The sequence below is a fragment of the Impatiens glandulifera genome, chromosome 4 (genome assembly GCF_907164915.1).
Source record: "Impatiens glandulifera chromosome 4, dImpGla2.1, whole genome shotgun sequence".
NCBI classification, from domain to species: Eukaryota; Viridiplantae; Streptophyta; class Magnoliopsida; order Ericales; family Balsaminaceae; genus Impatiens; species Impatiens glandulifera.
Genome location: NC_061865.1, coordinates 56,191,365 through 56,206,918, shown reverse-complemented (window position 1 = coordinate 56,206,918; position 15,554 = coordinate 56,191,365). Strand labels below are relative to the sequence as shown.

The window sequence follows — 15,554 nt, the reverse complement described above, 5'->3', positions numbered from 1 at the left end:
TTAAGTGGTCGTTATTAAACCCCAAATACCTACAACTATTGTCCCGGTCGGCATTGATATAATATATACCAACAATTTTGTTCCCGTCGGCATTTTTTTGTCGCTATTGAAGCTTTTTTTACTAGTGAAAATAAAATAGATAAAAAATAAATCTTTATTTATATATGTATATAAATTTTTAGATAATCTATCAATTATTATTATGAATTAAAATGAATAATCATATTATTAACTAATATGCATGATGTACATAAATAATCACTTAGCAACATGATCAAATAAAACATAACTACAAATGCATTTCATGTCTTTAACGAATCACTTATATTGCCATTTTTGAACAATAATCGATGTGAAACGAATATGCATGCTCAACATAAATCTGGGTAGATTGTTCTCACCGAGACAATTCTTGCGAAGACAATTTCGACTAACATGGTAGTGTCTCTTTAAATGCATGATTAAAATAAGTTCTAACACAAAAAATTTATTTAATCTCATTATACAAATAACCTTCATTTTTTGTCCTAATTAATCACATAATAAATATTAATGACAATAATTTTGACAAATTAAATTTCAACATAAGAAATCGTTAAGATCCCCAATTCACTTCATAATTTTTTACATAAGAAATTATAATGATGCCAACAATAATGATTAATGTCATTTTGACAAATCATATATTATTTTTATAAGAAATCGTTAACGATCTCATTCATCTCATAATTTATATACAAGAAATTAGAATGATTTTCTCATCAATGACTCAAGTCATTTTAAGGAGTCTGATTTCTATAAAGAAATTATTGATTAGTCCATTCATATCCAACATAAATAAATAAAATCATTTTAAGGAATTCCTCATTGCTGCAGGTTTTCCAATCATTTTCATTGATTGGATTATGCAACTTCTCACTTTTTTGTGAGCATGAATGATATTCATGGAGGCTTTTTCAAAGGTGAAAGGGGAGTAAGGCAAGGAGACCTTATATCTCCTTACTTATTCGTCTTAATAATGGAATTTTTGACTGCATTTTAAAAATGTTTCTAAGAGGTCATTATTTCAAATTTCACCCGTACTGCAAATAGAAATAATAACCCATATATGTTTTGTAAATGATCTATTTTTTGTGGCTTATACGGATGTTGAATCTGTTAGTATAATCAAAGAAGCTCTAACAATCGTTTTTAGTATTAAAGCTTTATACATCAATGATGACAAAAGTCAGGCTTTTTATGGAGGGGTTAATGAAGAAAAGAATGAAAATATATTCAATATTATGGGAATTAAGGAAGATGAACTACTAGTGAAATACCTTGGAGTACCCCTATCATCAAAACAACTCCGATATAATCACTTTAGACAATTGATAGAAAATGTTAGAAAATTTGTCTTGGGTTGGGCTACGAAAAAACCGTCTTATGCTGGTAGAATCGAGCTCGTTAAAAGAGTCATCTTTGGAATTATTGTCTATTGTGCACAAAAGATAGTCATTCCAAAGAAAGTAATGGATGAACTCGATAGAATCATGAGAGATTACATCCGGGGAACACAAGGCAGAGGAGGCAAAAAAGTCAAATGGGAGGATGTTTGTACTCCCATAGAAGAAGGCAAACTATGATTAAAAAAATGTGTTGAATGGAACAATGCCCTCACCATCATGAGCTTAAGGGAGTTGGAGCAGAAAGCGGACTCCCTGTGGGTCAAATGAGTGCATACAAGATTTATGAAATCAGAGTAGAGTATCTTGACACGAAACATCAATGAAAGAATGACATTGCCATTGAAGAAGATCCTGGAAATAAGGAAAAATTCATTTCAAATGGTGCAAACCACAATTGGAAATGGAAGAGGGGTACTATTCTGGAATGGTCATTGGCTAGATAATATTCCCATTATATTTAAAAATAAAATGTAAGGATGTAAAGTTAGAAGAGAATGCATCAAGTACTCATTTAGAGACGTCTATGAAGGTAAATGTGATTTACTTCTGAGGCGTAATCCAAAAGGTGATAGAATCCTAAACCTAATGAGGAATAAGCGACTCAATAAAAGAAATGATGAAATATGCTGAAAACAGAAAACAACGAGAAGTTCATTATAGAAAAGACATGAAAAATGGTTAGAGCAAGAGGACAGGAGGTAGATTGGCATAATGTGGTATGGTCTCCAAATATTATCCTCTATCAAATTTATTCTCTGGCTGGTATACAGGAAAAGGTTGACAACAAAAGACAGAATTCGAAAATACATAAACATTCATAATATCAACTATGTCCTATGTTCGGGAGTTAAGGGAAACATAAACCATTTATTTGGGGAATGCTCTTTCGTAATACAAATCTAGAGGAGGTATGCTGCAAACATTAACATCATCAACTTTCCAGAAACATGGGAAGAAATCCAAGAGTATATGAAGAATAAAGCAAAAGGAAGATTTTTCTATGTAAGTATGTTGAAATCCTATTTTGGAGTAGTAATCTACAATATCTGAAAAGAAATAAATTCAAAAACTCAAATTGGAAGAAGTAGAACTGGTAAAGATATTTGGGGAGATATAACTTCAGATGGAAATGCACTCATTCAATCATGGAGAGGAATCAAAAGGAATGAAGAGAATAGAAAGTTCTGCTAGATATGGGATATTTCGTTTGAGAAAGTCACAAATAGAATCAAAGTAAAAATGTTATAGGCGCTAACTGATTATTGTTGTTGTATGCAATTCAATTCTTGTTTCATTGTCAAATCTAAAAATTGTCTAGATATTATCTTAAACTTTTGTATTTTTTTTTCCTCTTTTATTTATTTTTTTTAAAATAGCACTAAGTTGTTTTCACTAAATAAATAAATAAATCATTTTAAAGAGTCTGATATCTATAAAGAAATCATTGACTACCCCATTCATATCCAAAATCAATGATTAAAGTCATTTTAATTAGTCTAATTTTTATTAAAAAAAAATCATTGACTATCCTTTCATCTCATATTTTCTAAAAAAAAATTGAAATAGTTTCAACATAAATAATGACTAAAGTCATTTTTAACTAATTTGATTTCTATCAAGAAATCATTGACTATCCATTCATCTCATAATTTCTACACAAGAAATTCAAATGGTTACAACATAAATGACTACAGTCATTTTAGATCGCACCCCTACATCCAAACTTCGAACCACTGCACCAACGCGCTCTTTCTTTGTTATACGACCTTTATTACTTTTTGTTTCTTTTATTAAGAAGAGCATATTCTTCTTCTTTCACTTCAATATGTCAACAAACAAATATATTACATTTAAAAATGATATTTAATATCATAAAACAAAGGTAATATATAAGACAATCTAAATTTATAATTAGATTTTGTTTTCTCCTTAGTTAACAAACACCATATCACATTTTTTATTAAACTGAAACAGTATGTTTCAAATATAATTATAATTATTGAATGTTAATATATTATAATCATCATTAATTTCTTGAAATTAGAAAGCTAACTTTTCAATTTCTTTCTTATACCAATTAAATTATATATATATATATATATATAAATAAAGAAGATAGTGACGATACTACCCTTTTAGCGTTATTCAACAATAACTATTGACCACTCTTTTTTGAATGATTTAGAATCGACTTCATCCTTCAAGCAATATTCATCATCTCTTTTGTAAAATCATTGTTCATATTTCTGAAACATCAAAGACAATAAATTTCGATAGAGCAAACTACTAAATAGTTTAACTCAATGAAACTATTTTAAGATTGTTAGATATTTTGTCTTTAAATTACAAAAATATTTAAACAATACAACGTTACAAATAAATAAAATAAATGAAATTTATACGACAAACGATATCACTGTATAAGAGGTTGATTCGAGGCATGTGCTTAGCACATTTTCTTTAAAATAGTTTCACCGTCTCTTATTTGTGTTGGAGCTTATCGTAGATGGCTGCCTCCCAAAGTACACCGAATCTAATAGTGATTTGGAATCACTACGCATTTAACTTGATAAATGTACCTAAACTATCACTGGGTTTCAACAGAAAATATCGAGCGAAGAACTCGAAAAACACTCACAAAATATGAAGTGAGCTTTTATAATTATAGAGTGAGAAAATTATCCGAGGATGAAGTGGTTTGCGATTAGAGATGAAAAGTTTTATATTGTTGAAAAGATAAACTTTCATAAAAATAAAATCAACAATTAACTTTTGATCCAATAGATGACATTGATTGTCTCTTCATTGCCCTTTGCATTTTCTCTTCATTAGAAAAGACGATTAGAGATGAAAAGTTTTATATTGTTGAAAATATAAACTTTCATAAAAATAAAATCAACAATTAACTTTTGATCCAATGGATGACATTGATTGTCTCTTCATTTCCCTTTGCATTTTCTCTTCATTAGAAAAGACATGTTACATGATCTATATATATATAATGATGCTTAATTTTCAAAGTGTCTGAATTGTTGGGTCGAGAGATGTGGTTAATTTGGATATATATATATATATATATATATATATGTGAGAGTAAATGAATATTTGAGTCGGATTGTGGGTTGACCCGCCATAAACTTAAAACAGTTAGAAAAAATTAAAAATGCTATAGATATGCTTCGAACTTACAACCTAACAAAACAAGTACAACCCTTTAACCAACTAAGCTAATAAAACTCTATATTTTAAATTTAATACCAAATTTAATGAACGTGGGACATTTTAATCAAAATGGATATTTATATATATAATAATGCTTAATTTTCAAAATGTCTAATTGCCGGTCAAGAGCTGTAGTTAATTTGAGTATATATGTGAGAGTAAATGGATATTTGGGTCGAATTGTGGATTGACCCGTCCAGAAAATTAAAACAGTTAAAAATAAAATTAAAAATACTATAGATATGTTTCAAACTTGCAACCTAACAAAAAACAAGTATAACTCTTTAACCAACTTAACTAATAAGACTTTATATTTTAAATTCATTTATATAATTTATTTTATGTATATAACATTCTAAATATATAATGGTTAGTCATATCAATTATATATTCATACATAAATTTATAAAATTTCAACATTTATTCAATATTAGATACTTATATTGCAACTGAACATCATGCATCCCAAATTTATTTAGCTGTTTTGTGGAAAATGTAATGTCTGTGTTCATTGAATTGATTAACCATAACATTACCATTTGATTATCAGCGTTCTAGTATTCGAAATTTGGATTGTCTGTAGATGGAGGAACGTAATGTGTTTATTCTTTGGCATTGAGATAGATCGTCATGTTGATTGACCATTCTAGGTACTTCTTACCGTCGAGAATGAAGTTTGTGATGAATGAATCTTCGATTCCATATGAAGTTGACATGATCTGTAGTTTGTATTGCTAGTTTTCACAATGAACCTGTGATGAATTTTTACAAACTCCTAGTAATTAGGTTAAGATATGCAGAAAAATTATCAAATAACCGCTTTCATATGCATCAACAGATCTACTAACATAGATATATATATATATATAGAGAGAGAGAGAGAGAGAAACCTTGAGAAATATTCTCGGAGAGGATGATCGAAGAAAACGATCGGAGAAGATGATCGGAGAAAACGATCGGAGAAGATGATCGGAGAAAACGATCGGAGAAGATGATCGGAGGAAACTAATGGAAAGAGTCAGAGATTGTGCGAGAAAGATTGCGCCTTCTTTGTAACCAATTATCACATATTTAATATATTTATATTTACAAAAATAAATAATTAGATTTAAACTATTTGATCTCCCTTAAGTTTTGGGGACTAGTTTTCTAAATTCAAAAATTTAATAGTTTGATTTTGTTTTATTATTATTTTAATTTATTTTAAAAGTAAAATTTAATATGAATAGAATTTGTTTTTATAAGTTTAACGTAAATAATATTTTTAAAAGTTATTATATATAATAATAAAAAGAAAAAATTAATTATGATTCAGTTTTACTTTAAATATTACTTAAAATTTATTATTTTATCCGTGATTTATCACTAAAAAAATATTTAATTTATAATTGGTTTGACCAATTAACATAAATCTTTATTTAAAGTTAGTAGTAGGTGAAAGTAACAGAGATTTAGTTGTAGAAAAAAAAATTAAAGATATAATTTTTTTAATTGATTTTAATTCTATTTATTTAATTAATCATTTAGATTTAAATTTTGTAGGGTTTTATATATAGCTAGCTTCATAAATAGACTTGCCCCCCTTGATTTTGTTGTTATTCAATTCCTTTCTTCCCTTTCAAAGAGAGACTAATAATGTCGCCAATGAATAAAAAAAACATGTGTGAGTATACTCTTGAAGAACAAGAACAAAACCGGATTTTGATTAAGGAATGTAAGAAATTGATGGAGTCGATGGGCGTCAACATGGAGGATAGCATTATTCCTCCACACCTCCAAGAATTACATGATGCCGTTGAGAATCATCAAGATGTGAATCGCCTTCGTGTTGCTCTAGGTATATCCCCCTACAAAAATAATATTTAAGATTAGTCGAGTTTTATTTACTACTACTAATTGATCTTGTTTTGTTTTAACTATGCATAGATAATTTAACTTCGAGTATAGATGAAATTTTTGACCTTGAAGATAAAGAAACTGCTCTTCACATTGCTTGTGAATATAGCTCTCTTCCATGTGTTGAGGTGAAATCAACATTTAATTAATATTAATAATAATAATGAAAAAGTTTCCTACAATTTGTAACCATTGAGAACACAAAATAATATATATAATTTATCTAATCATGCATGCAGTTACTCCTAGAGAGGGGTGCAAACATACTAGTTAAAAATGCATTGGGTGAGACACCTCTTCATATTTCTTCTCAATCAGGTTTGTTTTTTTCTTTAATTTGCTCTAATATTTTTAATAATATTATATTTGCATACTATTTTATTATTATATTGTACTACTTTAAACTTTAATGCAGGCGACACTAAGATTGTTGAGCTTTTAGTAAATCATGCTACTAAACATAATATTATAAAAAGAGTGTTACAATCCGTTAATGACGATGGTTCAACGGTAAGTTATATATATTTTTTTACCTATACAATTTTTTTTGACACTAATTAAAATACAATAATTTTGTTAATTAATCAATCAAATTTTAATTTTAATTAACTTTTTATTGGAACAGCCTCTACATGAATCAACAAGCGGAGGAGATGCACACATAGATGTTGTGCGAGTATTGTTGGCTGCTGGCGCTTCTACCAAAACAACTAATACTATTAATGGAAAGGTTAATTTGTAAAAGTTAATAAATATATATTTATATATATATATATATATATATATATTCAAAATTATATTTTTACATAATTTTATATTATTTTTGTGTGACAGAAACCTTGGCAGTTAGCTAAACGCAACTCTGAAATTAGGAGTTTACTGAAAAAGAAACAATTAACCGTAATGATGGAAGGAAAGAAAAAAATAAAGAAGTAGCATGTTTTTTTTATTGTTTTGTTTATTTGTTTTCACAAATATCTTTTATTATCAAACATTTAATTTCTTATATTCAATTATATGTTTTATTGTTTAGTGGATTTATTGAAAGATCGAGTTAGTTCCTTATGTTTCTTATTTAAGCATTTTTTTTTTTGTCTCTTCAAAAAAATTTCATTTTTGTTGCAATTGATTTATCCCTCCTTAATGACATGTTGGGTTGTTTTCTTTTTTCTCTATGTATCATTTGAATAATTTGAAGAGATAAAAAATTAATTATTAGTGATGATTTTAAGGATATAATAACTTTTTTTGGTAAAAAATTAAAAGATAGATATATATAAATAAAATAAAATTAATCATTTAAATTATAAAATATTTTAATATTTTAGTTAATGAATTTAACAATACGATGAATATAAAGAAGTGTCAAATAATATATTATAAGTACTTAAACAACTCAACCTAACTCAAAGTTTTTATTAAATCACATCAATTTCTATCCTATTAATACTACTTTTATGATAATTTTAAAAAATAGAGAGTTAAATCACATCAATTTCTTTTATATTAAATATATTTTCTAGATATTATTTTATATCAATTTATTTTTCAAATGAATATATTTGTATAATGTCATAAAGTGTGGCTTCTAATTAATTAAAAATCACCGAACAACTTTTCATCCTTACAATATATGTACCCATATATGACTGGAACTATTTATTTTATTAATATTTTATTATTATTATTTTTATTAAAAACATAATAAATAAAGTACATTTTTTATATCTGGTAGTGAGATTACTAACTTACTACATATAACAAACCATATAAGTTAAAATAATAAAATAGAATTAAATGTAAGACAGTTGGTCAAACCATATAAGTTAAAATAATAAAATAGAATTAAATGTAAGATACAGTTGGTCAAATTATACAATTAATGACAATCTAGAGTGTTATCTTTCATTCCATGTATTACAATATATTTTAATTCTTAATTACCACTTTATTAATAAATTCTATGTTTATTATGGGTCCAAACTTTAATTATATTTGTTAAGACAAAAATTATATACAAAACTAAATGAGAAAATATCGACTGGATAAGAGTTTTAACAAAAAAAAAAAACAAAACAATAAACGTACGTACAACTGAATATTACAATACGTGACCAATAGTCATTCGCACTACACGAATCCTTAAAATTCTTTGGTGGCATGCCTTTAGTCAAAAGATCAACAATCATTAATTCAGTGCTCAATAATCACTTTCTTCTCTTTAACACGTTCTTTTATGTCTAAGTACTTAATGTCGATGTGCTTACTTCGACTACCACTTTTATTTTTCTTAGCATCACAGTACAATCTCAATGACCTAGATATTGAATCCACAATTCTAAGCCTTGATATGAAAATTTTCAAACATAAACCATGATTAGTAGCTTCAAAACATGATACGAATTCTGTTTTCATAGTAGAAGTGATAATCAAAGTCTTCTTTGAACTTCTCCAAGATATAGCTCCACTAGTAAGCATGTAAACATAACCAAATGTTAATTTTCTAGAATCAACACAACCAGAAAAGTCTGAATCGGAGTAGCCAATCACCTCCAAATTATTAGTTCGTCTGTATATGAGCATGTAGTATTTTGTCCCTTGAAGGTATCTCAATACCTTCTTTTCAACTCTTAGTGGTCAAGACCTGAATTACTCTGATATCTTTATAACATTCCACCAGCAAATGCAATGTTTGGTCTAGTGCAGACCTAAACATACATAAGGCTTCCAACAACTAAAGCATATGGAATGGTTTTCATATGTTCCCGTTCAATCTCATTTTTCGGACATCAGTTTAAATTTAACTTGTCACCCTTTGTTGAAATTTTAAACTAACATGTAGCCCGTGCATTTGCACTAGTAATAATAAAAAAAATTGAGAAAAAAAATTACGGTAAAAATGTGAGCATTTTTTATTTTATTTTTAACAGTTTTAAATTTATGGGCGGGTCAACCCAAAATATATCCAAATTAATCACAACTCTCGACTCGACAATCCGGACATTTTAAAAATTAAGCCATATTATATATATATATAAATAAATTAAATGTAATTTAATCCAAATAAATATAAATAATACCAAATTCAAATGTGAATTTTTGTTGAAATTTAATGGTTGTGGATAAGATCGAATGCCAAGATTCTTGAAATGTCAAGAGTCTAGGAATGGTAGTCGTTGGATGAATTATCAACCGATTGATAAATAAATTTATTGTGATGGTTTAATTTCCAGCTACAAATATCCCCTTTATATTAGAACTCTTGATATATCTCATATTTTTTTCACTCATTCCATAATCTCTTTAGAATTCGAAAAGTTTTTTCTTTGTTTTCTTGAGTGTCTTCGAGTTCTTCACTCATCTGAGTGTTCTTCAAGTTTTTCACTCAATCGAGTATTCTTCGAGTTTTTTACTTGTCATATTTCCGTTGAAACCCGGTGATCGATTCAGGTACTTTGTTAAGTTCGTTGCGTAGTGATTCTAATGCTGAATTACTACTAGATTCGTTGTACCCTAGGAGACAGTCATCTGTGATAAGCTCCAGCACAAGGGGAGACGGTGTAACTATTTTAAGAAAAATGTGTTAAAAACATGCCTCGAATCAACATTTTATTCAGTGATATCGTTCTTTGTAATATTGTATTTAATTAATTTATTTGTAGCATAATTTATATATATATATTTTTCAAGACAAGATTTCTAACAATCTTAAAATAGTTTCGTGTGCTAAGTTATTTAGTAACTTGTGCCTACGAAAATCTTTGTCTTTGATATTTTAAAAATACGAGTTGCGATGTTGCAAAAGTGGATGGTTCATTTCGACAAATTGAAATTATTCATCTTAAAAAGTAGAAGAATCGACTAATAAAGATAAGTCTTTATTATACATGTATATATGCTAATTATTAACATTTTTTCTTGTGACAAAAAGCTTAATTTTATAAACGAGTATATATGTTTGACATATAAATTTTGTCAAGAAAAATTGTACATTTAATATACAAATGTTATCTTGAAAATAAATTATAAAACAAAAATTTGTTTTGTTTAGTTACTAAAATTATTAATAATAATAAAACAATATGTTGATATATTTAATAAAAATGAATACCAATTATGTTTCCTTCAATTGGATTTCCATGAATGATCCAACAATTGTTTAAATAGTGTCCAACTTTCCACAATGTCGACAAATGGTAAGTCCACTGTTGAGTTATGGAGCCTACACTTATAATAAACTCTACATTGTTAATTAGAGTTTATTGGGTTTATCTTTTTTTTTTGGTTTTAGGCTTGGGCCTGACCAAAGTTATTTAGGTTTATTACCTGAATGTTTACCCTATAAATATGTAATTATTAAGGGTTTACATTGGGTAGACAGAATTCTAGAGAGATAAAGTGTGAGGCAAAAACTCTGTATTCATTCTTCTTCTTCATAGTGAAATCTAGTGGTGGCTGAAGTGGATGTAGCTCAATTTGAGTGAACCACTATAAATCTGTGTGTTCTTGTGTTCTTTACAGATTGTTTCAAGCTGGTCGGATTTGGGAGATACAAATCCTAACAACTGGTATCATAGCAGCTATGCTAGATCTGAGTATTGGAAACAATGGCAAATGAGAACAGTATAGGACATGGGATTGGAAGATTTGATGGGACGGATTATGCTTTATGGAGAATGCAGATTGAAGATTATCTCTATGGAAAGAAGCTTCATGTTCGTTTGAGTGAGAAACCAGAGAAGATGGATGAAGCTGAATGGAAACTCCTTGATAGACAGGTTTTGAGAGTTGTCCGATTGACGCTAGCCAAGACAGTTGCTCACAATGTAGCAAAGGAGAAGACCACCATGGGTCTGATGAAAACTCTTTCTGATATGTATGAGAAACCATATGTTAACAATAAGGTACACTTAATTAAAAGACTCGTTTACTTAAGAATGGTTGATGGTACTTCTGTCACTACTCATTTGAATGAATTCAATACTATTGTGAATCAATTGCTATCTATTGAGATTGATTTTGGGGATGAAGTTAATGCCCTGATTTTATTAGCATCTCTACCAAATAGTTGGGAACTTATGAGGGCAGCAATTAGTAATTCAGTTGGAAATGCTAAACTGAAATTTGTTGAAGTTAGAGATCGTATTCTTGCTGAAGAGGTTCGTAAAATTGATTCTGGTGAAACATTCAAAGATTCTGCTCTGAATGTGGAAAACAGGGGTAAAGGTAATGATAGAAATTTCAACCGAGGTAAGAGCAGATCTATGTCAAGGAGCAGGAGGAGTCAGTCCAAGTCTGGGCGGACATTTGAGTGCTGGAATTGTGGTAAACAGGGTCATTTAAAGAGGAACTGTAAAGTACCGAAGAAAAATGGTGATGATAAAAATGATGCAGCTAGGGGTGGCAATTTGAAACCGCCCCGCTGAAACCGAGCCGAACCGAACCGATTGGTATGGTTTTTCCCCGCTTTGATTGGGGATCGGGGCGGATCGGGGAAAACCCGAAATATGTTGACCGGGGTTCGGGGCGGGGATGGTATTTACATGCACCGGATCCCCGAACCGAACCGAACCGATAAAATATAATTATATTTATTTAATAAAAATATATTAATTAATGAAATCATTAATTAATGTCATCATTACTTTTCTCTTTTTCATTGAAAATCTTTTTATCTTCCATCCTTTACACGCTATCTTTAATACACAATGTCTCTAATTATTTTTTACTTTTTATCTCTTCATCTTCCTCTTCCTCAATCCTCATTACCATTTATCTCTCTAGAATTTATTTTAATTTTAGTTACATCTTCTTTATTCTACATACATGATCCATGATTCTCTCTTGAATCTTGAAGGTGTTTTCAGTTTGAAGGTTAGTTAAACTCTTTGCTAATATTATTTTACTGTTTTTTACTAATCAATATAAACAAAATGGCATCACGTCTTTTTGTAGGGTGTTTTCTATATTCGTCTTTGTCTTTCACAATCTTTGTTACGTCTTCTCTCGACTTGACGATGATATTTTCGATTTTATTTAAATATGTAATATATATAATAATATTTCATTTTATTTATTAATATATTTTTTTTATTAATACAGAATGTGATCCTAACCATAACCATTGAAGAATGAAGATGAAGAATGAAGATGAAGAATGGAGATTTAATTGGATTGAAGAATGAAGATGAAAAATGGAGATTTAGTCCAATTAGAATTTTTGTTATATTTTGAAACATTATTATTATTGGAAGTTTATTTGTTTTGGTATATAATACTTTAAAATTATTATTATTGAATGTTATTTTTGTTTGGTATTTAATATTTTGATAATTTATAACTCTAAATATATGAATTATTTTATTTTATTTATTATTTATATTTTAAATTTAAATTGTTATTCGGTTTCGGTGCACCGCGGGGAAACCCCGTACCCGATCGGGGCGGGGATGGTTTATATTTAAAAACCAAATTGGGAATCGGGGCGGGGATCGGGGCGGGGTGGGTAAATTCGGGGCGGGGATGGTATTGTCATTCACCGAACCGAACCGCCCCATTGCCATCCCTAGATGCAGCCAACGTTGTTTCAGAATCTGTCACTGATGCGTTACTTTTGTCTGTTGATAGCCTGATAGATTCATGGGTTTTAGACTTAGGAGCGTCTTTCCACACCACTGCTCACAAAGAATTAATGGAGAATTATGTGGCTGGAAACTGTGGGAAAGTATATCTTGCAGATGGTGAGCCACTGAATATTGTTGGCATGGGGGACATCAAATTGAAGATGGCAAATGGTTCTGTTTGGAAGATTAATAAGGTGAGACACATTCCAGGTTTAATGCGCAATTTGATCTCTGTTACACAACTTGATGAAGAAGGTCACAATTTCAGTTGTGGAAATGGTGCATGGAAGGTGACTAAAGGAGCAATTGTTGTTGCTCGATGTCACAAAACTGGAACGTTATACACGACTTCAACTTGCAGAGAAACAGTTGCTGCTGTAGTAAATGACTCGAAGAACAGTGAATTGTGGCATTGCAGGTTGGGCCATATGAGCGAAAAAGGGATGAAAATTCTTTTAAAGAATGGACAGATTCCAGAACTGAAGTCTGTTGAACATCAGTTATGTGAAAATTGCATTCTTGGAAAATAAAAACGGGTGAGTTTCTTAAAAATTGGGAAGGAGCTCAAGAAAGAAATACTAGAGTTGGTACACACTGATGTGTGGGGACCTGCACCTGTTTCTTCTATTGGCGGATCATACTACTATGTGAATTTTATAGATGATTCAACAAGAAAAGTATGGGTTTATTTTATGAAGCACAAATCTGAAGTATTTGTTATTTTCAAGAAGTGGAAGACTTTGGTTAAAAATGAAACAAATCAGAAAGTTAAGTGCTTGAGATCCGACAACGGAGGTGAATATATCAATTCAGATTTCAAAGAGTATTTTGATGTGAATGTGATCAATATGGTGAAGACTGTTCCCCAAACGCCTCAAGAGAATCGAGTAGTTGAACGAATGAATCGAACATTGAACGAGCGTGCTAGAAGCATGAGATTGCATGTAGGGCTGCCTAAAACCTTCTGGGCAGAAGCTATAAATACTGCTGCCTATTTGATAAACAGGGGACCCTCTGTTCCTTTTGAATTCAGAATTCCTGAAGAAGCCTGGAGCAATAAAAAGGTAAACCTTTCTTATTTGAAAGTGTTTGGTTGTTTATCATATGTTCATATTAATGAATGTGATAGGAGCAAGCTTGATCCAAAGTCTAATAAATGTTTTTTTCATTGGTTATGGTGATATTGAGTTTGGTTATCGTTTCTGGGATAATCAAAATCGGAAGATCATTCGTAGCATAAATGTTATCTTCAATGAACAGGTTCTCTACAAAGATTGTGTTGGGAAGACATCAGATGGTGATTCCAAGTTGAAAGAGACTAGTATAGTCGATTTAAGAGATTTTTTATCTGAATATATACCGACTGTCGAAGAAGAACAATGTGTTATTGAAGATGAAATCGTTGAGAACGTGGATCCAGAGGTAAATCAGCAAACACCGGTTATACAGTTGAGAAGATCGTCAAGTAATCGAAAACCAGTTGAGAGGTGGTCTCCATCTCTGAACTATATCTTGTTGACAGATAGAGGTGAACCTGAATGCTATGAGAAAGCAATACAATCTGATGAATCGGTTAAGTGGGAGTCTACGATGAAAGATGAGATGAACTCTTTGATGTTGAATCAGACTTGGGAGCTCACTAAGCTACCAAAGGGAAAGAAAGCACTTCACAACAAATGGATCTTCAGGATTAAAGAAGAACATGATAAAACCATGAGGTACAAGGCAAGGTTGGTTGTGAAAGGATTTCAACAGAAAGAAGGTATTGACTATAATGAAATCTTCTCTCTAGTAGTTAAATTGATGACAATTAGAACTATTTTGAGTTTGGTTGTGAAAGAAGACCTTCATCTTCAACAAATGGATGTCAAAACTGTTTTTCTTCATGGTGATCTAGATGAAGAAATTTATATGCGACAACCAGAAGGATTTGAAATCAAAGGAAAAGATGAGCTTGTGTGTAAGCTTCAGAAGAGTCTGTATAGTTTGAAACAGACTCCAAGGCAATGGTACAAGAAGTTTGATAGTTTCATGAAAAGTAACAATTTTTTGAGGTGTGAAGCTGATCATTGCTGCTATATCAAGATGTTTGATAAATCGTACATTATTCTTCTTCTCTACGTTGATAACATGTTGATTGCTGGAGCAAGCTTGTATGAGATTAACAAGCTTAAGAAAGAGTTGTCTGAAAAGTTTGCAATGAAGGATTTGAGTGCTGCAAAACAAATCCTTGGGATGAGAATTTTCAGGGATGAAGAGGTTTTCAAGCTTTCACAAGAAGAATATGTGAAGAAAGTTTTTAGCAGGTTCAACTTATATGATGCAAAACCAGTTACTACCCCCTTAGCTAGTCATTTCAGACTAT

General features: G+C 30.0%; 1 protein-coding gene across 1 annotated transcript; it reads left to right on the top strand.

Annotated features, from left to right (window-relative positions):
* The first annotated feature begins 6,329 nt into the window (after positions 1-6,329).
* LOC124935478 (ankyrin-3-like) lies at positions 6,330-7,502 on the top strand. The gene is made up of 6 exons (XM_047475909.1): positions 6,330-6,507; positions 6,597-6,694; positions 6,806-6,884; positions 6,982-7,076; positions 7,192-7,296; positions 7,401-7,502. The coding sequence occupies exons 1-6, from the start codon at positions 6,330-6,332 to the stop codon at positions 7,500-7,502; spliced, it is 657 nt and encodes a 218-aa protein (XP_047331865.1).
* The last annotated feature ends 8,052 nt before the right edge of the window (positions 7,503-15,554 follow it).